General features: G+C 40.6%; 1 protein-coding gene across 1 annotated transcript; it reads right to left on the bottom strand.

Annotated features, from left to right (window-relative positions):
* Nucleotides 1-10,826: 10,826 nt before the first annotated feature.
* Nucleotides 10,827-17,768, bottom strand: LOC143380480 (uncharacterized protein C2orf78-like). The gene is made up of 3 exons (XM_076833545.1): nucleotides 17,672-17,768; nucleotides 13,545-14,306; nucleotides 10,827-12,742 (listed from the first exon to the last, which is right to left on the bottom strand). The coding sequence occupies exons 1-3, from the start codon at nucleotides 17,766-17,768 to the stop codon at nucleotides 10,827-10,829; spliced, it is 2,775 nt and encodes a 924-aa protein (XP_076689660.1).
* Between the last annotated feature and the right edge of the window lie 6,088 nt (nucleotides 17,769-23,856).

The raw sequence follows: 23,856 nt of genomic DNA, 5'->3' as shown, positions 1-23,856 counted from the left end.
TAAATGAAATAGAGGTATTATGTCCAACTACAACTATAAAATAAATATTAAAAAAATAAAATAATTCAAATCAAGGGTTCAGGAGAAGAGTGAGGAATCACAGGGGCAGTGTGGATTTTGGTTGGGAGAAGAGTGGCAGGGATTAATAGGGAGTCTTGCTGCTACCTAGTTAGGGGATCCAGGAGTTGTGCATGCAGTCATTGGACTCTGGTTGGGGGAATGTTGGGGGAATGAAGAGAAATGACCAGGAGCTGAGAAGTTCTGAAAGAGAGTGTGTGATAAGAATAGTAAAAAGTTGACATAATACAAATGTCAAAAAATGTTTTTTTCTGGCCTCAGGGATCAATCAGTAAGGCTACAGTCTCTAAAACCTTGAGGCCTAGGGCCAACCTTGATAAACTAATTCTAATTGTTTGGATGAGAATGTCCTGGGGCGGGGGATATTCCATGATTTCTGCTAAAGAAGTCTCAAGGACTCCTTTGTCTTCTTTGCCTGAGTGGAGTGACAGGAAGAAAGGCTTATTAGGGCTAGGTAAATAAAGATTTAATGATTCCAGAAGAGAATTCTGGAGAGTAGAAATGGTGGAAGAAAAGGAATGGGGAGATGGAAGAAGATCTAAAAGATTCCCTTTTGAGGCTTCATAAAAGAGTTTGGCTCTGAGAGGGAATTTGGGTATCCAGATGGGAAAATACTGAAAAAGTCCTAAGAGGGAAAGCCTATCTCTTTTAGTGGAAGGTAGGGGAAGGTTCTTTAAGGCCTGGAGTCATTCTGAGGGTATTGTATGGGAGTTGGGGGGTCAGTAGGATACCTAACTATTGCAGCTGAGGGGAGCAGAGCAGGGTCTTAGATTGAGAGACCTTGTACCCTAGGAGGCCAGGGCATTAAGTAGGGTTTTGGTGATGTTTGGAGAATTTGGGGGATGGGCTACTGAGCAGGACATCATCTACATGTTGTATGAGATGGCTGGGAGATAAATTTAAGGTGGACAGGTGTTGTTGGAGAGCCTGGCCAATTTAGCGGGGGCTATCTCGTATGCCCTGTGAGAGAACAGCCCAGGTGAGCTGCTGAGACACATTAGTGCCTGGGTCAGTCCAGTTAAAGGCATAAGTGAGCATGAGGCAGGATGGAGGGGAATAGTGAACAAGGTAGCTTTCAGGTGGAGCACTGAGAAATGTGTGGTGGAGGCTGGGATATGAGATAAGGGTATAGGGACTGGATACTGCAGGATATGTGGGAACACTTGCCTCATTGATTTTTCTGACATTCTGTATTTGCCAGAATTTGCCATTGGGTTTCTTTACTCTGAATATGGGGGAGTTGTGAGGAAAGGTGGTTGGTATGAGGAGATGGACCTATAATAAATGGGAGATGATTGATGTGCTTTAAACTTCTGAGAGTCAGGGAGTTAATGGATATTGGGGAAGGGAACATAGTGGTATTTTTTTAGTTGGATATGAAGAGGAGAGTGGTGTTTAGCTATAGGTTGAGAAGTATCCTATATTGTGGGGTTGATTCCAATGGGCAAAGAACAATCAGACGCTTAGGGGACTCAGGGACTAGATCTAGGCCAGAATGTATTAAGAAGATGGTAGTAGAGTTTAAAGGGGGGATGATGATTGAGGCTTTTACTTTGTGGAGCAGATACTGTCCCAGTAGGGAGAAGGGCAATGTGGCATAAGTATAAAGAATGGATAATGAGAAGCATTGAATTGTGCAAAAAATGGGAGTGTCTTTAGTGGATATGTAGTGGTTCCTGAGAGTCCTATAATGAGGGTGTCTGCCAAAAAAGTGGGTCCAATCCATTGTGTCAAAAGTGAACGGCTTGCCGCTGTGTCAATCAGAAATGAAACCGCATGGCTGTTCACCCACCCTGTAACCTGGGGCTCCTCAAATGGACAACCTGAGGAGGTAGAGGCAGTGGAGCCCAGGCCTCCTCATTCTAGAAACTCAATGAATGGGACATGGGAAGAGGTAGCTGCACCAAGGGTAATGGTGTCCTTGCCTGGGGATAGCTCACCTTCCAGTGTCCTCAATGCAAAAATTATAATTTTTTTAAACTAAGCAGTGTTTTTACAGGGCAATAATGGAGGGTCTATTGCACTGCCACAGGAAAGGATATCTTGGGAGAGGATCAATGTTTTCCCTTTTTAGGGATTGTCCTATCATTGGGTGATGTTTGCTTCCTGCCCAGGGATTGTCTTGTCACTAGGAAAGGATGTATTGGGAAAGATCAATGTTATTTCTGTTCTTCCTTCTTCCCCCATCTTCTTCAAAGGCCATACTGTTTTGGAGGTTTGTCAATTCCACATTATTGAAAAGCAGTAGGCCTAAAACCAGAAGGAATGTGGTGTATTGTTAGCTTTTTGTTACTGTAACAAACACCTGGGATAATCACCCTATAAAAGAGAAAGGATTTCTTTTGTTTCACAGCTTTGGATGATTCAGTCCATAGTCAGTTGGCAAGGCAGCACAAGATGAAAGGGAGTTCATGGTGGAACAGGCTGCTTACATTATGACCTGAATGGAAGAGAGAGAAGGGTGGGGAAGAGGAGGTATTGGGCTCTATTTTCCCCTTCAATACTGGAAACCCTCAAGCCTCAATGACCAGAAGATATCCTACTAGGCACCACCCATTTTTTCTGGTACTAGGGATTATGAGCTGTCACCAGCTCCTCTTTTAAAATCTTATTTTGAGACAGGGTCTTTAAAAAACTTTTAAAAATTATAAATACAAAAAAGTTGCAGGGTCTGCTTACTACTCACTTCATGAAGAATACAACTGACACTAGGATTGCTGTATGTAATCACATGGATTTATAACCAATGTGATCCTGCAATCTGTACATGTGGAAAAATAAGAATTCATACCCTATTTGAATCAAATGTATTATACATCAAGATCATTGTATTGTCTTGAGCAACTAATAAAATATAAATAAATACATAAAGTAAATGTGTAAACCAAATAGAAAATGATAAAATCCCTGACCTGAAGTACACCAAAGGACCCTAAAATTTCTTATGGCATTTAACTCTTTTAGAAATTCTCAACCTTGAGATGCAACATTTAACTGAAACAAAGATTTTGAATTACTTAATATAAATTATATAGTGCATAGCTAACTAGCCAGAAAATAAGGAAAAGAGGATTTATAAAATACAACCAATCCATCAGGAACACATTTACTCACTAATTTTAACAAACACACATATTAAAAATCTTTAAACACATGAGGAAGAAAATGTCTTCCAATCCTGACATTTCCTTGCTGACAGGAGATATCAGTCCTTAAAAAAAAATATAGGTGGTGCTCCAAACCACAGATTACTCTTCATGTTATGGTTTTACATATATGGTTTTACGGCCACCTTTTTCTTGAATGCCCACATTTTGTGGGCTTAATGCCCACCTCTTCAAAGGCTAAATCACCTCCCTTCTTAAGGGACAACATCTTCAGGTAATCCCAATTCCATGTGAAAAAGAAGATAATTTACCTACAATACTAACGTACAATTTTAAAATTGCAATGCATTTGTGTATTTACCTATATTTGAACAGTTCATCCCATGTTTGTCTTCCCAAGTATCTAGTTTTCAAATTCTGTCTTTTTATATTCCCAATGGGTTCACAGCAAACATCTTACCAGTGTGAACAATGTCTTTAATACACATTCCGTTTCTGCTTTCTGTTAACCTCTGTTCCCTAGCAATGTTCCACATAGGCTGCTGTAGTGTTTCAATGCATGCAACCCACCTAAATCCTCCGAAGGATCTTGCTGAATTTTTAAAAAATATTTATGTTTGAGCTTAAGTGGACACAGTATCTTTATTTTATTTTTGTGTGGTTCTGAGGATCAAACCCAGTGCCTCATGCATGCTAGTGAGCACTCTACCATTGAGCCACAACCTCAGCCCCTTTGCTCATCTTTTAAATTTATTTGTCCTTCTGATGGCTCTAAGCCAACATCTATGAAATCTATCAAAACAGGATGTGTTCGTTTTCACTGTAGATCCATTGGCTAGCATAAATTCCCAACCATGATAGCTAATGAAGGCATCTAATCTTGAGGCTTTATGCTTCTACCTCAGACTACCTTGTGAAGAATTCTTGGTCCCAGGAACATAATGGTTGGTTTAGTTTTGCACATCGTGGTTATCACCATAATTGGCTAGACCATCCATGGAATTGATTTTGGGCACAAGGAAACAGCATTGACCTCAGTAATATGTGAGCAACCGGGAATATGTATTGAATGTCCACTGGGGTCACAAAACAATGTCGGCACTGAGAAGGGAGCGGGAAGCAAGTCAGAAATCTCCTGTCTTTCTGGACATCATATTCTAGTGGGCAAAGAAAGACAATAAACCAACCAAACCATATCAGAGAGGGGTCAGGAATATCAAGAAAACTGAAACAAGACCAACTGATACAGGGTAACTGGGTAGCTCCTTAGAATGGATGGACAGGGAAGTTCTCTCTGAGGAGGTGACATGAATGATAAGATGGAACCAGCCAAGTGAAGAGCACTACAAAAGCACCTCATGAGAGTAATCAGCTGGGCAAAGGTCTGGAGTGGAACTGCAGATGTTCTGAGGGTGTGGCTGGAGAGTAGCAAGGAAGAAAGAAAGTGGGAGATGAGGTCAGTGAGGCCACAGTGACTGAATCCCTCTGCAATCCAGGTAAAGAGTGTGACTTCTAATGCTAAGCCTCACAGGAGATCATTGGAGGATTTTAGGTATTTTTTCCAGATACCTAATACATGGAGAGGAAAATAGAGACAGGAATAAGGGACCTTTGGAGCAATTGAGAATTAGTTGACACTAATAAAATGTGACTGTTCTGGGTAGGACCTATGTACCATATGGAGGTTTGAGGGTTTCCAATCGTTAATAAAACAGAGAAGAGAGTATAGAAGGACCTCAGTGACAGATAGTATGGTAGGGTGAACCAAAATGAGTCTCAGTCATCCTGATCAGTACAAAATGTTGGGATGGGGTTATGCTTGAGACAATAATCTCAGTATAAAAACTGAGGATTTAGGTCAGGGAGAACGTGATGCTATGTTATACCAAGGCTCTATAGGTTCTTCAGACCACATTTTAGACTAGTTTTAGAGTGTATGATGACGCTGAGACTGCAAAATAGAATTAAGTGAATGAAAACAAATTGTTATGAAGCTTGGGAACAGGAGTGGCAAACAGCATTCAAATCTGCATATTTCAGTATGTACAAATTATATTGCTCTCAATAATGATCTTACCACATGCTATAAAGTTTGATCTGGTCACACCAACAGTGGCAGCCCTGCCACCAATGAACTTGTGTGCTGAGTCAATGTCCCAGGAGACAGTCCTATTCTGGAACTTCTGTCTGGCCACCTGGAGAGGAGCTGGTGTAGGAAGGCCTTTTAGATGAGTCCTGTGGTCTACTCAGGAGGGAGACAGACACAGGCCTGATTAGACCCCTGGTAGAACAGCAGGTCAGAGCTGGAGAAATAAGCAGTGCCCTGGTGGTCTGCATTTTTTAAGTCTCTCAGCTTTAGCCCTTGGTCCCAGTGCTCAGCTGCCCAACCCATGTATCCCTAACTTCCCATTCTTGTGGTTGTTTGTCGGGTGCAGTTTCATTGGTCACATATTTACACATGAACATAGAAAACTTATGTCCCATTCATTCTACTGCCTTTCCTATTCCCACCTTCTTCCATCCCTTCATTCCTCTTTCTCTAATCCAGTGAACTTCTACTCTTCCCTCCCCCTCCCCCAACATTCTTTGTTAGCATCTGCATACCAGAAAGAACATTCGGTCTTTGGTTTTGGGGGGACTGGCTTATTTCTCTTAGCATGACAGTCTCCAGTTCCATCCATCGACTGGCAAATGCCACGATTTCATTCTTCTTTATCACTGAGTAATATTCCATTGCATATAGATACCACATTTTCTTTATCCATTCATCTGTTAAAGGGCTCTGTTGGTCCCATCGTTTAGCTATTATGAATTGAACTGCTGTAAACATGAATGTGTCAGCATTAGTATAGTATGCTGATTTTAAGCCCTTTGGGTATATTCCATTCAACAAACATGTACTGATCTACTCTTATTTTTGAGACACTGTTGAAGATATGGGACACATGGAAATGAACAACATATGAGAAAATTTGGTGCCCTCAAGGGTCTTACATTTTAGGAATTGACGGGCAAGGGAGTGATGGGAAGTCTAAACCATAAAGACAACAAAGAATTAAATTACACAGTGTATTGAAAGGTTCACAACACTGCAGGAGATGTGGTGCCTGGTGAAGGGAATCAGATGGAAGGAAGGGAGAAACCCTGAGAGGTGATTGCAGTTTCAAAGAGTGTAGTCAGACAATGCCTCGTTGAAAGGTACAATTTGAGAAGAGGCTTGAAGGAGGTAAGGAGCATTTTTTAGGCTTGGAACAGCCAGTGGGCTCAGGGGTTCTGGGGTGGAGTGATTGAAAGGGAGCATAGCAGTGGATCAGGCAGAGCCAGAGTCTTTGAAGCAGTACAGCCTGTTTTTGTGAATAAAGTTTTATTCAAACAAAGCTAAAGTTCATGTGTTCTCTCTATTTTGCATGGCCACATTCATGCTACAAGTGCAGAGTGGAGCTATGGAGACAGAGACAATCTGGCTCACAGACAGTTATGTATTTACCATCTATCTGTCTTTTTATGAAAAATGTGTGTGTCCCCGATCATTGATAGAGAAAGGCAGTAAATGGTTAGGGATTATGTTACAGCAGAAATGGAGGAATGGAGTTAGAAGTGGGTAGTATTCTAGATGTCATGTGAAGAGAGGGCAGATAAAATTTAGGAAAATTCCAATTGTGTGGTTGGGAAAGAGAAAAGGTAGTCAAAGGATGTCAAAGGTTTCTGGCTTGGACAACTGGAAAGATGATGCTAAGGAAGACAAGGAAACTGTGTATAGACCCGACACCCCACCCCAACCGACAGGGGAAGAAGAGCAAATAGGAGATTCCTTCTCAAATGTGTTCAGAAAGAAGATACAAAGAAAAGAAAAAGACACATTTGGACTAGAGGCCATGTCCCCATTCTCCACCTGTCCCGCAGACTACTCCCCCTTCCTGTGGCCAGATGTCCTTCCCCCATGAACCTTGAGATTGCTTCTCACTCAAACACCAACATAGCAAGCAAAGACACCAGGTGCCATGGTTGTTACAGGAGACTCACTGTCTGTCTCAGAGTCTTAACTAGTTTGGGGGAAATGAAGCTCTGCTTCAGGGAACAGAAACCTGCAACGTTCTCAATTTAAAATAATTATGTTATCCATCAAGATTTCAGAAAGTAGCAGGCAGTAGTGCAGTTTGGAGTCTCCCAAAACAAAGAGAAGAAAAAGACACATTTGGCCTAGAGGCCATGGAAATAGACGAAAGAAAGCCAAACCCTGGAGTAGCATTTACCACAAAAGTAGAGAACACAGTGTTCCCTAGGAACCTCAGAACAAGAGGATAGGGCCAACCACCAGCAGGAGGCACCAGACCTGCCTGGCAGCAGCACTTGCAGCACAGGAAATGGGAGACAGGAGGCTTTCAAAGCTCCAGCAGGCATTTCTGCAAAGCACTGTGGGCCAGCAGGAGAAGAGCAGCTGAAACTCAGAGGGGTTCTGGCCAACCCCAAAGTGAGTGCAGTAGGTCTCCTACAATATGTACTATAGGATGTATAATCAGTATGGTACAACAGCTATTTACATAGCATTTACATTGTAGTTATGATAAGTAATTAGAGATGATTTAGATCATTTGAATGTGTGCAGTCTCTCTTCAACTCTGTGGAATTTGGTGTCTGTGAGGTGTCCCGGGTGCAGTTCTCTGTGGATACTGAGGGGCAGCTATAAGTACAAATGTCGCACATTCAAATCAGAAGGGCTGACAGTGTCCAGCCCCTCTACTCTCTTGAAAAATGAACAGCCAATGCTCCTTTTCAGGACATGGCCTCACCCAGAGGAGAAATCGCTGGGAGGAACAATAGACACAAAGGATAAACCTCCAGGTGGAAACAGCCAGAAAATTTTAGAAAATAAGCAGATATATTTTTACTAGTTCAAGAAGGAGGAGGAGGAGAAGGAGAGCAGAGGGAGAATGGGGAGGGACAGAACTGGAGGGGAGAAGAAGAGGTGGAGGAAGGAGAGGTGGAAGTTTCTGTTCCGTCACATAAGAAACTCTGTCTTCAACCATACTTTCACAAAGAAAATGCATTTTGCATAAAAAGTGCATAGAAAGAAAAGAAGGAAACCAAATCCCAAATAAAGGTATTCTAAGAAACAGGAGAATGGCATCGTCTCAAGACGATGAAAACAAGTCAGAAGAGAACTCCCCAAGCACATCAGATAGTAGCCCACTCTTTCAAAACTAGCTAAAAACCAGAAGGCCAAGCAATGCAAAATAGGACAGAACCTGAGAGGGGAATGTAAAATTATATCACGGATATAGCTTTCTGTTTGGGATGGTGAAAAGTTTTGGATTTGGATAGTGGGTAATGCTTGAATAACATTGTGCATCTACTTAATGCTGTAGTTATCCACATAAAAATGGTTGAAATGTTGAGTTTTATGATTCATAATAAAAAAGAACAACATAAATGGAAATTAGATGAGATGGTAGAAATCAAAAGAAGACCAATCTAAAAGGGAACACATGAATGAACATAATAGATAATGTCTAAAAAGAAAGAATAATGATATTTTTTAAAAAAAATGAAATGCATGATAAAAAATATCCCAGAGACCTGGTAAACAGGAAAAGCAAGAAAGCCAGGCAAATTCTACAAAGAAGGATGCAAACACACATAGGAATTTAATATGTCATAAAGGTTACATTTCAAATCTGTAGGACAGATAATTCAACAAATTGTGATACATACGTTTTGGGGTTAAATATCTCTGGAAGTTTCCAAAATGTGGGAAAAGGCAATGTCTCCTGTGGGAAGAGTGGTGAAGATGGTGACTGGCAATTTGGAGGGAATGGGTAAAAGCTGTTGGGGCTGCTGGGTCCTGCAGCTGTTGGCAGGTTGATCCTTGTGCATGCGCACTCTGCTTGTGTTGGGTGGAGATGGAAGCCAAGGAGTGATTTTTTTTCTTGTGAGTTCGGTTCATGGCAATGGTCCCTGAAGACAGCGCTTGCCAGAATCAATGGAAGAGGACCTGACAGGCTTCTCAGTTCAGTATTTATCGCCCTTTCCTGTGTGATCTCTCTCCTTCATCCCCTACCCCAACATCTCTATACTGTGGTCTGAAAGCCAGGTTGGCTGCCTGCAGGGGGCCCTTGCCAACACTGAGGACTTGAGGACACAAGCCTCAGATTGAGGCCTTGCTTCTCGACCATTAGTAAAGTGTCAGAGTGATACTGGCCTTGTGTGTGAAGGTTAATTCAAGTAGTGCATCTCTGCTGTCCTGGTGCATGGGTGTTGAGTCAATGGTGATTTATTCCAGGCCATGTTCTGGGTGGGCCTCATGCTGCTGCAGTTCACTTGGCCAAGTCCCAGGTGATCAGCTTCCCTCAGGGTAACTGTGAACCCTCTGACACCCCTGGTAGATTCCCTGTGTTTTGTATTCACCTTTCCCAGCTAGGATCTTAAGTGACCCAAACGTGGTGGAGCTGTGCCCTGAATCTTCTTTTGTAAAATATCTTTCAGGTAGGCCAAAAAATAGGCCATTCTCCATGAGAGTTTTTTGTTTGATTTCTGCATTTGTTCTGGTCAACCTGAACCCGTCTCCTATCATTTTCAACTTGATAGACATTTTATCATTTTAACCCTAGTTTCCAACATTGTGTTATTGGTCAGCCATTTTGCCAATTCCTGATTCTTCCAGTAAGCCCATACATCTCTCTTCTTTTTGCCTTCCTAGTGCTAGATCATATGCCTTCCTCTTTCCCCCATTCCTAGCCTTTACTTCAATTGTCCTGGCCAACTTTGAGTTCCTTTCTTCTCATGCAGGCTGTGATCCCCACCGCTACCAAACTAAACCACACTTAACAGCCATTCAAACTCAAAACTCCTGTTTATTATCTATTCATCAATTCCATTACATTTCTTTATTCAATTTTATTAAGTTTTAAAAGTATATTGGAAGGAGTACATATTCATACATCTATGAGGACAAATGTTTGATAGCCAAGTGGTAACACAAGGCTTCTTTATTATCTATTAACCAATTCTATTGAATTTCTTCAATCAATTTGACTAAATTTTAAAAATATATTAGAATTAATACATTTGTATCTTTATATCTACATATTTATAAAATTTGTATCTACACATGTGGAAAACTATGTGATGCCCAAGCAGTACCAGAAAGCATCTTGATTACTTATCTCTCAAACAATTCTACTACATTTCTTTATTCAACTATATTGTCTTAAAAATCTATAAGTGAATACCTTTGTATCTATGTACCTCTCTGTATATATATGTGGAAAACTATTTGGTATTCAAATGGCAACATAAAGCCTCTTTATTACTTACCCTCTCATCAATACTATAGGATTTCTTTATTAAACTATATTACCTTTTCAACTGTGCCTAATGAATAAATTTTCATCTATCTATCTATGTGTATATGAGAACACCATTTGGTACCCATGTAGTACCCAAAGGCCTCTTTATTTTCTAACAATTGTCAGTGGTACCAGAAGGCCTCTTTATTATGTATTAGTGAATTATATCCCATTTCTTTATATAATTTTATTAAACTGTGAAAGCATCTGAGAATAAATAAATGTGTATCTCTCTATCTATATACATGTGGAAAACTATTTGGTCCCTAAGTGGCACCACTGATCGCAGCAGCTCTTAAATTATGTAGCCATAGTAGCGAGAAATCTCCATCTCTCTTTCCCTCTCAATGAAACACTGCACTCTCCCCAAAGCAGTGTACTTGGCAGCATTCTCACGCTCTTGTTGAGCCTTCTTCTTCATGGCTTCCCTCTCTGGCCTCTGCTGTTTGGTGATGGGAGTTGATACTACTTGCCCAGAAACATTGGGTTTCCTCCATGGAATTGGTTGTAAGGCAAAGTCTTGGAGAAGATATTGGTTTTGAGGCTTGGGCGGTTGTGACTGGGGCTTGGTCCCAACATTGGGAACTGGTTGCCAATGGAGAGAAGTGCAAGATGATGTTTTGTAGGGTGCAGGCCCAGAAGCAGCAGACCGAGGGACACTAGGCTGGGTAGAAGCACTCACACCTGACTGAATGGCATGAGTCAAAACGGGGTGAGCTGGCTTGGCAGGACGCATCCAAGATGGGTTGGCAGTAGCTGGTTGGGATTGGTTGACTGCCATGGGTTGAGCTGAGCTAGCAGGGCCAGGCTGGGCAGGGTAAGCCCCAGTGGGTCTGCGTGAGGCCAGAGATTGTGGCCTCCGATTGATTACTGGTCGAGGTGGAGGTTTCTCCAGGGTCAGAAAAGGCAAAGGTACCAATTTAACCTTCCCAGGTGGTGGAGGCTCATAAATGGATGGAGAGGGACCCTTTCCTTCAGCACTAATATCTGGATTCTGGGCTTTGACTTGTGATTTCTCAGGACCCTTAACTGCCAGCCATGGTTTCCTAGCTGGGCATGGACGGGGGTCTTGGTTATGGCCTGAGTTTCCCGGGGCCCGGGAGGAAGACAGCCCAGTTTTCTTATCATTCTTCTTCCCCAATGCATGGAAAACCTGCACCGACTCCAGCATGTGCATGCCGAGACAGCTCCGAGGCTTCTTAAAGGCCTCTTGGCAAAGGTCAGGTTGGTTCCTCTTCCCCTTCGGTTTGGGCAGAGTTGGCTTCTCTTCGGCCTTGACTTTATTGCCTGGCTGCTTCCTCTCCTGGGCTTTCCTGGAGTTGTTTTCTCTGGTCCTCTTGGTCTTTTCCTGCCCATGGCCCTTAGCCTTGCTGTTCCTGCTGGATGCAGCTTTCTGAGCTTTGCTGATAGAGTGCTCGGCAGTGTGCATAGGAGCCCTGCAACTGTCTGCATCCCTGTGAGAAATTTCTCCTCTTAATGTGCATTCCAGATCCCTTGGCTGCATTTTGGCCTGAGGAGTTCCATCAGGACACTCCGAGGCTTTATGTTTGTTCTTCCTCATTGGCTCACTAGGACCCTTTAAGGCACTTGTGATTTCCTGCCCCTGCTTTTCCATGATGGTTCTGGTATCATTGGATTTTGTTATTGTGGGACTTTCAGGTTGTTCAAAGTCTTTTAAGGAACTGAAAAGCTCAGGAAGGTGAATATCCCCCACCAGTGCAGTGAGGTCTGCAAAACCACTGCTAAATTCAGTCCCATTTCCAAGTGTGCCTTGGTCCTCAAGACTCAGGCTACTCCTTTCTAGATGGGTATTTTCAGAATGTGGCTTCTCCTCTTGGTCCAGAGGACCAATGGAGGCCAGAAGCTGGTGGATTTCAGGGATGTCTAAAGGGAGTAGTGGAGGATCCTGGCTCTCCATGGCAATCTGGTAGGCATCCAGTGGCTCTGAGAGCATGGTGTTAATCTCACACAAATTCTTAATCTCTGTCTGTTCCTGGCTTTGATTTGGAGGCAATGCCAATAAATCTGTAGAACTCTGGACTGGAGTTATTGTGGTAATGTCCCCAAGTTCAGTTTGTGAGTTTTTCTCAATTATTTGGCTTTTTCTCTTATTGCAGATGTGTGGGAATTCTGGAGGCTGTGGCAGACAAAATGTCTGACTTGGAGGTTGCACTCCCAAGGAAGCCTCCATCCCTAGGGAAGTTTCCATCCCTACAAAGGAACCAAGGAAGATGGTAAGTAGGATGCTCCCACTTCCCAGAAATACACTATTCAGGGAAACCACCTATGGTGGAGAAAGCATTTCTATTAGCTCTTTTTAAGGACCACTGACAGGTATCTGTTAAGAGTTGCATATTAGTTACAGGTGATCCCTTGAAGTCTTACTTTTGGGCTGGTTCATCACCATGGCAGCATGGGTTTCTGGTAGAGCACTTGTCTCCTCTGTGGGAAACACAGAAAATCTGTTTCATGAAGTCTCTCGTCCTCATATCTGGGCCTCTCAATTCTCTCCACTCTCCCCAGAATGTAAGAACACTTAACACCATGAACTAGGAGAGGGTGCAGCTGTTGCTCATGAAATCAATGTGAAAGGTCAGGGGTTTTGGACTCCTGCTTTGGACAGCATCTCTACATATAGAGGTTAAACCTGCAGTCAATTAAGGATCAATTAAACTGTCACATCCTGATATGTGTTGATTGATTTTTCTAAACCAAAGTAAAATTAGGGAAATATATTTATAGTGTGGTTGTGTAGCTGGACTGAGTGCAAAAATAGTGAACAGCCGCTTCCTTCCGTGTGCTCCTAGAGGTCTCTTAAATGCAAGGATGGCCATTATGCTGTCCTGCATGCTTCTCTGACAGAGTCTGAAAATGGGGACTGCTGAACAAGATTGTGATTAAAATCTCAGCACTTGAATTCTAGGGATGTGTGGACCCACAGTTACCAGCTGAAAACTGGACCCTCATTTCGAGTGGTAATCTTATTCCTTCCCCTTTTTGTGTTAGTACTCACCTTGAAAATTTGTTCCTTCTATACTTTGAGTGGACACAGAGTAGTAGGTCACAGGTGTAGGGACTGAGGGTAGGACATTTGTGGCCTGAACTTCCTTCAGCACTGTCACCATTTCTGTTTGAGGGGCAGTGGCACCTCTTCCTGCATATGGCACAGAGCCATAGGATTGCAGGCAGGGCCAATGTTCTCGAGAGAGCAGAGTCCCCAGAGAGTTTTGATCATAGTAGTAGACCTGGCTTCCTTCTTGGTGGGGTAGTGAGAGGCAATGTCCTTGATTTGGAATCTGAGATAGTGTCACCTGGACGAGCCTACCAGATAGTAGTGGATATCCAGGGATCACGACATTGGCTTCGGAAGTTTTGTCATACTGGGATGTCATTGATAGGGAAGAATCTGCTGTGTTCTGGTCAGTGACAGTCAGATTAAAGTCCCCAAGTGAAGATGAGCTCTTTTCAGCACTTCCTGGGATATACCACTCAGAAATACTTGGATAGGGGGCAGGTGCCATGGGAATCAGGTTCTGGCCAGTAACCTTAGACACCATGGCTGTGCTAGCATGTTGATAAAGGTAGGCACTGCCCATGAGTGGCTGAAAGGAGGTGCCACAGGTTGAGGACAGTAACCATGCTGAAGGTTCAGCTGGAGCAGAGGCTCTGGAGAAGTTGCAGACCCCTCCTGTCACGGACGCTGCATTGGTCACCACAGGAAGAGAGAGCTGCAGAGAATCAGCATTTCCATGTAAAGAAGAATTTTGGAAATTTTCTGTAGGAAGAAGAGGTGGTGAAAATATTGATGAGACAGGCAGATTCTTACAATATTCGAGGAATAATGTCGTCTTAATGTTGTAGTAATCAGGAGGGCCCTCATTCTAATAATCATTGAGAGACCCCAAATCCCTCCATTTAGGATAGCTGCAAGTACTCTTCTGATAACCTGCCTTTTCTGTCAAATTGGGCACAGAATTCTCAAGTGGTCTGCTTCACACGTTGTTCCCCAAAAGCATCCTTTTCCTCTCCTATGGTTCCTTTGAGCCTGCACTAGTATTGACTCCTGAATTTGCCCTAGAACTGAAGCATTTTCGAACTCAGAGAAAACTCCAACATTACCAGTTAGCAAATGAGTACACCAAGGGTCAGTGAAGTGAGATCGACTTGTTCACAATCAGCAACAGATTATGGAAACTTACTTCCTGGCCAGGACTCTTGTTCCAAAGACCAGAAATCTGGAGAAACAGAAATTTGTTTTTCCCTGTTCATAGAAAATCTACTGATATCACCACAGTGATGTTTAGTATCTCCTTTTGTTTGTCCAGGTCACATGATATTTCCTGGAGTTCAGTTTTACCATCCAAATGATAATTTAAGCGTCATTCTTTGCCCTCTTTCAGCCTAACTGCTCATCCTACATGAAAATGACTACCTGAAATTCAGTTTCTCAAGAAATGCTTCTTGAAAGAAATGGAAACTTTCTGAGCTTCAGGTTACTCATCTTTAGTGTGGTTATCACAATACCAACAGTGATAATTCATCCATGAATAAAAGTCATATTACATAAGATTCATGTGGGGGCTGAGGTTATGGCTCAGCATTTGGGTGCTTGCTTAGCACATGCGAGGCCCTGGGTTCAATCCTCAGCACCATGTAAAAATAAGTAAAATAAAGGTATTGTGTTGAACTACAACTAATAAATAGATATTACAAAAAGTTTCATTTGGAGGGAGTTACAGTATGTTCTGGAAAGACAGAAGCAAAAGTGAAAAACAGCTCAGAACTAAAAGGAATGACTAGATCGTAATGAACATATGGATATGTAGCAAAAGTGAGTGTATATCAAATTTGCTAAGAAATGAGTTCTGTTATCATGCATACAATATTATGAAAGTGAATGTTTCTCTTTGATTTTAGTGAATACTTTTAATCAAAACAAAGCTCATGATTGAAGGTGAGTTTGAATGCATTCTCAAGCAGTACATATAGACAGAGAAACTATACTAAAAATGTGTGTAATTTTAAGTAAAGTGAACACAAATTTGAAGTAAAGTGAGCACAAATTTAAGTAAAGTGAACACAAATTTAAGTAAAGTGAACAGATGGGTAGCCATATGGAAAAGCGAAAACCGAAGCCAAAACCCACTATGAATCTGGGCATGGTATGGTGGGTCTCTGGTCCCAACACTCGGGAACCTGAGGCAGTGGGATTGCAGGATTCAAAGCCACTCTGGGCAATTCAGCAAGATCTTATCTGAGAAAACAAATAAAATGTCCTGGAGATATAGCTTGTGTATCATGCTTGACCCTGTGTTCAATCCTCAGAACTGGAAAGAAGAGAAGAAAGGAAGAAAGAATAAATGAGAGGAAGGAAGGAAGGAATAAGGAGCAAGTCGGGGAGGGAAGGAGAGAGAAATGGAGGGAGTGAGGGAAAGAAAAAAGGGAGGAGGACAGAAGGAATTTCCGAAAGAAATTTTGTACATACTGGAGAAAAAAACAATAAATGTAAAGTAATTTCATTACTGTTCTTGTTTCTCTTCCTCTAAGGATTACCCACACCAAATAAAAGACATTAATCCCACTAGGTAGATATTTCAATTAATACAAACACATTTTTGATAATCCTTTTGGTTTTAAAAAAAAGTGGAAAATGCTTTAACAAAATCATAGAAGCCTAGTTTATTATCACATTTAGCGCAAAATCTTGTCCCTAAAGTCTGAGAAAACCATCACAGTATAATAAAATAACAAATTTAAAACAATTTTTGTCTTTTATTCTGACATTTCCTTCTCCCTTTATGTTAAAACAAAATTAAAACAAAAATGTTTGAGCTACCCTACACCCCAGCCCCAAACAATTATTTGAAATGTAGACAAAACAAAAAGTCTTCAGATAATTATTTAAATAAACTTGGAATTAGAGATGTGAGCTTGAATTTTTATTCTCATATAGTTCTTTCTTTTGGTTCTTAGATTTCGAAATCATCAATGACTATTTGTATATTGTCTGTTTTAGAAAAAAAAAAAAACTGTTGTAAAGATGGAAAACAGCTTCACCTTGACAGCTTATATCACACAAAGGAATGTGTCCTTCTGATGCAGGTTTGGAAAAGACATTTTTTAGAAAACCCTGTAGTTTAAAATTCAGAACAAAATAGGACATGGAAAATGCCATTTCTCCAGCTCTGTCTAGAACCACTTTCCTTGGCATGTTTGGAGGAAGAGTCATTTCTAAAACATACTTCTAATATGTTCATGTTTAAACTGTCAACATTGTCGGTTTTCAAAGAGGTCATAGGAAAAACTGTAACAGCCACGTGTGACTTTTGTGATAACCTGCTTACCCTAGTGATACCCCAATTCAAGTCTTAGTTTCCTTGCTGGTCCGTTAATCTAAACATTCTCTAAACCAGCCTCTGGGAAGATTCACTCTATGCTGTCTGTTGGTTTAAATCAAATCTTTGCTTTTCTTCCACATCCATCCCAACCAACCTCTTTTTTCTTGAGAACATCATTCTCTTCATCTCTACTATTCTAACATTTTCTTCTCCCTTATTTTTATATTTTTTTCCTCCACTGAATTCCTGTTGCCTTGTGCTTAAACAGTCACAAACTTGCTTTCCCAAGAACATCTGCCTCCTTACAGCCCTGTCCTCCTGCTCTTCTCTCCCTATTTCTCTTTTCACCTAGTTTAAACAGAAAACTCCCAAATATGTGAATGTCCCTTTGATGAAGAGTACTAAATTTGAAATACTGAAGTGGAAATCTTGGTGAAGGGAAACTGTTACAGAGGAAATCCCTTGGTTTCCACCCTGCCTAGGATTTGTCTCTTTCAGTTGAAACAACACAACCATGAAATCTGATTTCATTCTCTACAAACATGCCCCTCAAGATGCAAGAAAAGTAAGGGGCCAGAACATGGCAATCTGTTATCCTCATGTAGCAAATCAAGAAACAGATTTTGTGAGAGAGTAAGATAGTCTAGTTCTATACACAGTACATGTCAAATTCCAAATGAAATTAGGTGTCCAGATTTCTAGTTCCATCCTTTCCCCTATTATTCTAAGCTCTTTTGACTCCATTAGTAAATTGAGGAAGGTAAAAGTCTAATGAAAAACTTTTAAATGTTTCTTTCCTTACCTGACATGGTCAGAGAAGAGGTCACATCAATTGCAGATACAAAGGATGAGGAGACCACCCCAGAGGATGTGTGGGTGGCTGAGGGTAGAGAATACATGTTTCCCAGTATGGAGTTCACTGGTCACTGTTTACTGGCCACTCTAATGACTGGTTACTGGTCACTGGTCACTTGCGATGATCCAAATTTGTTTACAACTGCATAGCAAGCCTAAGATTCTAGCAGGTGGCAGTAGGTTTGGTGGGAGAATGATGTCACAGAACTGTCCGTTTAAAGGTATGAAGTAGCCAATAGGGTGGTCAGACTCCCAAGGAGAAGGTGGGATTGGGTGGGGAAAATGACAAGAGAGTTGATTGGGTGGAGAAAGTGACAGGAAAGTTATAATAGAAGCTAAATGACTCAGTTCTGGTAGGTGCAGCCCTGCAAGAGGGACATAATGGGCTCACCCCATGACTCCCCTCCCCCAGTCTCTTGTGTTAGGGATATCATCTCCGTGTTCGTGTTAAATGTTCATTAAAATATTATGAATATGTTATAAATGATGTTTCACAGTGTAAGAGGTAATAGTGATACATTGCTCTATTAACATATGCAGTTAATATCCCTGGAGATGGAAGAAAGAGACATTTAGGTTGAGCAAGTATAGTGGTTCTGGAACACAGAATTAGATTGGATTAGTGAAGTTACTGCAGTATTCAAGGATTCAGAAAGGGGTTAAAATGGTTTTTTTGTTTGTTTGTTTGTTTGGGTTTTTTTTAGCTGTAGATGGACCCAATACTTTTCTTTTATTCATGGGTCAAGCCCTGTGCCTCACATATGCTAGGCTAACATTTTACCACTGAGCCACAATCCCAGCCCTAGGGGGAAGTTCCTTGAGTGCATTCTTTCTGGAATGATGTGGCGCAAGATCCTCTTTAGTTTCTCTTGATCCCTACTTTCTTTGGCCTGGGCTGGGCCAGGTTAGACTGGTAACTCTCTTCTGCTCTCCTTCCCCCACCCCTCTTCATTGCAGACAGTTTTTCATGGACAAGCCTTGAGTCTGCATTCTTATACACATTGATATTACTTTCTTTTGACTTCCAGAAGCAGGGGTCTTCTTTTCTGTGAGTTGATTCTTTGTTCTTTTCTGAAGAATAGCAGCAACTCTAGAGAGGTGGAAGACCTAGCTGACTCTAAAGTTTCCCTCTCTGGATTTTTGTTGTACTCCTTTAACTTATAATTTCCTGAGGACAGCTCCTGGGTCATGTAGACTTTCTGCCATCAGCCTCTTTCATATGTGGGAGGCACTGAGGATCCTTTCTCTCTTCTTAAGTAAGAGGATCCTGTGTGGCAGTTACTGTGACTTCCTCCCCCATGCAAACAGCCACTATAGAATCTTGGGCTTCTCACATTCTTTGTCTCGCATGCTTGGGTGGAAAGCCAGGAGAATAGTTAGAACACTAAGAGAATATAAAAAAAGTATGGATAACATAAAGAAAAGAGAGGTTAACATGGACTTTTAAATTTTAACTTTTTGTTAGAAACGTGTCAACTCATTGAGGTCTCATTTTGTGTTAATAAAAGATGGAATTAATTTGTTTTTTTTTTTTTGTTTTTTTTTTTTTTGCTGGGGGGACGGGTCCTTGGAATTTAATCCAGGGACACTTTCCCATTACATCACATCCCCAGCCTCTTTCATTTTTATTTTTTAAATTTTTTTATTTTTATTTTCTTATTGTTGGTTGTTCAAAACATTACCTAGTTCTTGATATATCATATTTCACACTTTGATTCAAGTGGGATATGAACTCCCTTTTTTACCCCGTTTAAAGATTGCAGAATCACATCAGTTACACATCCATTGATTTACATATTGCCATATTAGTGTCTGTTGTATTCTGCTGCCTTTCCTATCATCTACTATCCCCCCTCCCCCCTTCTCTTTCTACACCCTCTACTGTAATTCATTTCTCCCCCTTATATATTTTTTTCTTTCCCCTCACTTCCTCTTTTTTTTAAAATTAATTTTTATTGTAGGTTGTTCAAAACATTACATAGTTCTTGATATATCATATTTCACACTTTGATTCAAGTGGGACATGAGCTCCCATTTTTACCCCATATACAGATTACAGAATCACATCAGTTGCAGAACCATTGATTTACATATTGCCATTCTGGTGTCTGTTGTATTCTGCTGCCTTTCCTATCCTCTACTATCCCCCTCCCCCCTCCCCTCCCCTCTTCTCTCTCTACCCCCTCTACTGTAATTCATTTCTCCCCCTTATATTTTCCTCCTTTCCCCTCACTTCCTCTTGTATGTAAGTTTGTATACCCCTGAGGGTCTCCTTCCATTTACATGCAATTTCCCTTCTCTCTCCCTTTCCCTCCCACCTCTCATCCCTGATTAATGTTAATCTTTTCTTCATGCTCTTTCTCCCTGCTCTGTTCTTAGTTGCTCTCATTATATCAAAGAAGACATTTGGTATTTGTTTTAGGATTTGGCTAGCTTCACTAAGCATAATCTGCTCTAATGCCATCCATTTCCCTGCAAATTCCAAGATTTTGTCATTTTTTAGTGCTGCGTACTACTCCATGGTGTATAAATGCCACATTTTTTTTTATCCATTCATCTATTGAAGGGCATCTGTGTTGGTTCCACAGTCTAGCAATTGTGAATTGTGCTGCTATGAACATCGATGTGGCAGTATCTCTGTAGTATGCTCTTTTAAGGTCTTCAGGGAATAGACCGAAAAGGGCAATGGCTAGGTCAAATGGTGTCTCCATTCCCAGCTTTCCCAGGAATCTCAATACTGCTTTCCAAATTGGCAGCACCAGTTTGCAGTTTCACCAGCAATGTTCCAGAGTACACTTTTCCCCACATCCTCGCCAGCACTTATTGTTTTTTGACTTCATAATGGCTGCCAATCTTACTGGAGTGAGATGGTATCTTAGGGTGGTTTTGATTTGCATTTCTCTTACTGCTAAAGATGGTGAGCATTTTTTCATGTACTTGTTGATTGATTGTATGTCCTCCTCTGAGAAGTGTCTGTTCAGGTCCTTGGCCCATTTATTGATTGGGTTATTTGTTATATTATTGTCTAATTTTTTGAGTTCTTTATATACTCTGGATATTAGAGCCCTATCTGAAGTGTGAGGAGTAAAAATTTGTTCCCATGATGTAGGCTCCCTATTTACCTCTCTTATTGTTTCTCTTGCTGAGAAAACACTTTTCAGTTTAAGTAAGTCCCATTTGTTGATTCTTGTTATTAACTCTTGTGCTATGGGTGTCCTATTAAGGAATTTGGAGCCCGACCCCACTATATGTAGATCGGAGCCAACTTTTTCTTCTATCAGACGCAGAGTCTCTGATTTGATATCTAATTCCTTGATCCACTTTGTGTTAACTTTTGTGCATGGCGAGAGGAGGGGATTCAGTTTCATTTTGTTGCATACGATTTCCAGTTTTCCCAACACCATTTGTTGAAGATGCTATCCTTCCTCCATTGCATGCTTTTAGCTCATTTATCAAATATAAGATAGTTGTAGCTTTGTGGATTAGTCTCTGTGTCCTGTATTCTGTACCATTGTTCCACCCGCCTGTTTTGGTACCAGTACCATGCTGTTTGTGTTACAATTGCTGTGTAATATAGTTTGAAATCTGGTATCACTATACCTCCTGATTCACACTTCCTGCTTAGAATTGCTTTTGCTATTCTGGGTCTTTTATTTTTCCATATGAATTTCATGATTGCTTTATCTATTTCTACAAGCAATGCCTTTGGGATTTTGATTGGCATTGCATTAAATGTATAGAGAACTTTTGGTAATATCGCCATTTTGATGATGTTAGTTCTGCCTATCCATGAACAGGGCATATTTTCCATCTTCTAAGATCTTTTTCTATTTCTCTCTTTAGGGTTCTGTAGTTTTCATTGTATAAGTCTTTCACCTCTTTTGTTAGGTTGATTCCCAAGTATTTTATTTTTTTTCAGGATATTGTGAATGGAGTGTTTTTCCCCATTTCCGATTCAGAAGTTTTGTCGCTGATATACAGAAATGATTTCGATTTCTGCATGTTGATTTTGTATCCTGCCACTTTGCTGAATTCATTTATTAGTTCTAGTAGTTTTTTTGTAGACCCTTTTGGGTCTCCTAGGTATAGAATCATGTCATCCGCAAACAGTGATAATTTAAGTTCTTCTTTTTTTATTTTTATGCCTTTAATTTCTTTTGTCTGTCTAATTGCTCTGGCCAGTGTTTCGAGAACTATATTGGATAGAAGTGGTGATAGAGGGCATCCCTGTCTTGTTCCTGATTTTAGAGGGAATGCCTTCAATTTTTCTCCATTCAGAATGAGGCTAGCCTGAGGCTTAGCATAGATAGCTTTTACAATGTCGAGGAGAGTTCCTGTTATCCCTAGTTTTTCTAATGTTTTGAACATAAAGGGATGCTGTACTTTGTCAACTGCTTTTTCTGCGTCTATTGAGATGATCATATGGTTCTTATCTTTAAGTCTATTGATGTGGTGAATAACATTTATTGATTTCCGTATAACGAACCATGCTTTTATCCCAGGGATGAATCCTACTTGATCATGGTGCACAATTTTCTTGATGTGCCTTTGATTCTGATTCACCCGAATTTTACTGAGGATTTTTGCATCTAGGTTCATCAGAGATATTGGTCTGTAGTTTTCTTTCTTTGAGGTGTCTTTGTCTGGTTTCGGAATCAGGGTGATGTTGGCCTCATAGAATGAATTTGGCAAAGCTCCCTCTTTTTCTATTTCCTGAAATAACTCGAAAAGTATTGGTATTAATTCTTCTTTAAAGGTTTTGTAAAACTCCGCTGTATACCCATCCGGTCCTGGGCTTTTCTTGGTTGGTAGTCTTTTGAATGCTTCTTCAATCTCATCCATTGGTATTGGTGTGTTCAAATTGTGTGTATCCTCCTGACTCAGTCTGGGCAAATCATAGGATTTAAGAAATTTATCGATGTCTTCACTCTCTGCTATTTTATTGGAATATAGGTTTTCAAAATAATTTCTAATTGTCTTCTGTATTTCTGTAGCATCTGTTGTGATCTTGCCTTTTTCATCCTGTATGTTAGTAATTTGAGTTCTCTCTCTTCTTCTCTTCGTTAGCATGGCTAAGGGTCTGTTGATCTTATTTATTTTTTCGTAGAACCAACTTTTAGTTTTGTCAGTTTTTTCAATAGTTTCTTTTGTTTCAATTTTGTTGATTTCCGCTCTGATTTTAATTATTTCTTGCCTTCTGCTACATCTGCTGTTGTTTTGCTCTTCCTTTTCTAGGGCTTTGAGATGAAGTGTGAGCTCATTTATTTGTTGGTTTTTCCTTTTTTTGAGGAATGACCTACAGGCTATGAATTTCCCTCTTAAAACTGCTCTCATTGTGTCCCATAGATTCCTATATGTTGTATCTGTATTTTCATTTATCTCTAAGAATTTTTTGATTTCCTCCTTTATGTCTCTGTGACCCCTTGATCATTCAGTAACATATTGTTCATTTTCCATGTGATGTAGGATTTTTCCTTCCTTCTTTTATCATTGATTTCCAGTTTCATTCCATTCTGATCAGATAAAATACATGGTATTATCTCCACCCCTTTATATTTACTGAGTGTTGCCCTGTGGCATAATATATGGTCTATTTTTGAGAAGGATCCATGTGCTGCTGAGAAAAAAGTATATCCACTTGATGATGGTTGATATATTCTATATATGTCAGTTAAGTCTAGGTCATTGATTGCGATATTGAGCTCTATAGTCTCTTTATTCAACTTTTGGTTGGAGGATTTGTCCAATGGTGAGAGAGGTGTGTTGAAGTCACCCATAATTATTATGTTGTGGTCTATTTGATTCTTGAACTTGAGGAGAATTTGTTTTATGAACGTTGCAGCACCATTATTTGGTGCATAAATATTGATAATTGTTATGTCTTGTTTGTGAATCGTTCCATTTAACAGTATATAATGTCCTTCCTTATCCCTTTTGATTAACTTAGTCTTGAAGTTGATTTTATTCGATATGAGGATGGTTACCCCTGCTTGCTTCCGAGGACCGTGTGCGTGGTATATTTTTCCCACCCTTTCACCTTCAGCCTGTGTATGTCTTTTCCAATCAGATGTGTCTCCTGGAGGCAACATATTGTTGGGTTTGTTTTTTTAATCCATGTTACCAGCCTATGTC

The sequence above is a fragment of the Callospermophilus lateralis genome, chromosome 14 (assembly GCF_048772815.1).
Source record: "Callospermophilus lateralis isolate mCalLat2 chromosome 14, mCalLat2.hap1, whole genome shotgun sequence".
In the NCBI taxonomy this organism is placed as follows: Eukaryota; Metazoa; Chordata; class Mammalia; order Rodentia; family Sciuridae; genus Callospermophilus; species Callospermophilus lateralis.
The sequence above is the reverse complement of the archived record's forward strand: the minus strand, read 5'-3'. Positions and strand labels throughout refer to the sequence as shown.

Coding starts and splice junctions, on each gene's coding strand:
- LOC143380480 (XM_076833545.1), bottom strand. CDS start 17,768: ATGTATTCTCTACCCTCAGCCACCCACACATCCTCTGGGGTGGTCTCC. Junction 14,307..17,671: donor CTCTTCTCTGACCATGTCAG/GTAAGGAAAGAA, acceptor TTCTTCCTACAG/AAAATTTCCAAAATTCTTCT. Junction 12,743..13,544: donor AGAAGGAACAAATTTTCAAG/GTGAGTACTAAC, acceptor GTTCCTTTGTAG/GGATGGAAACTTCCCTAGGG.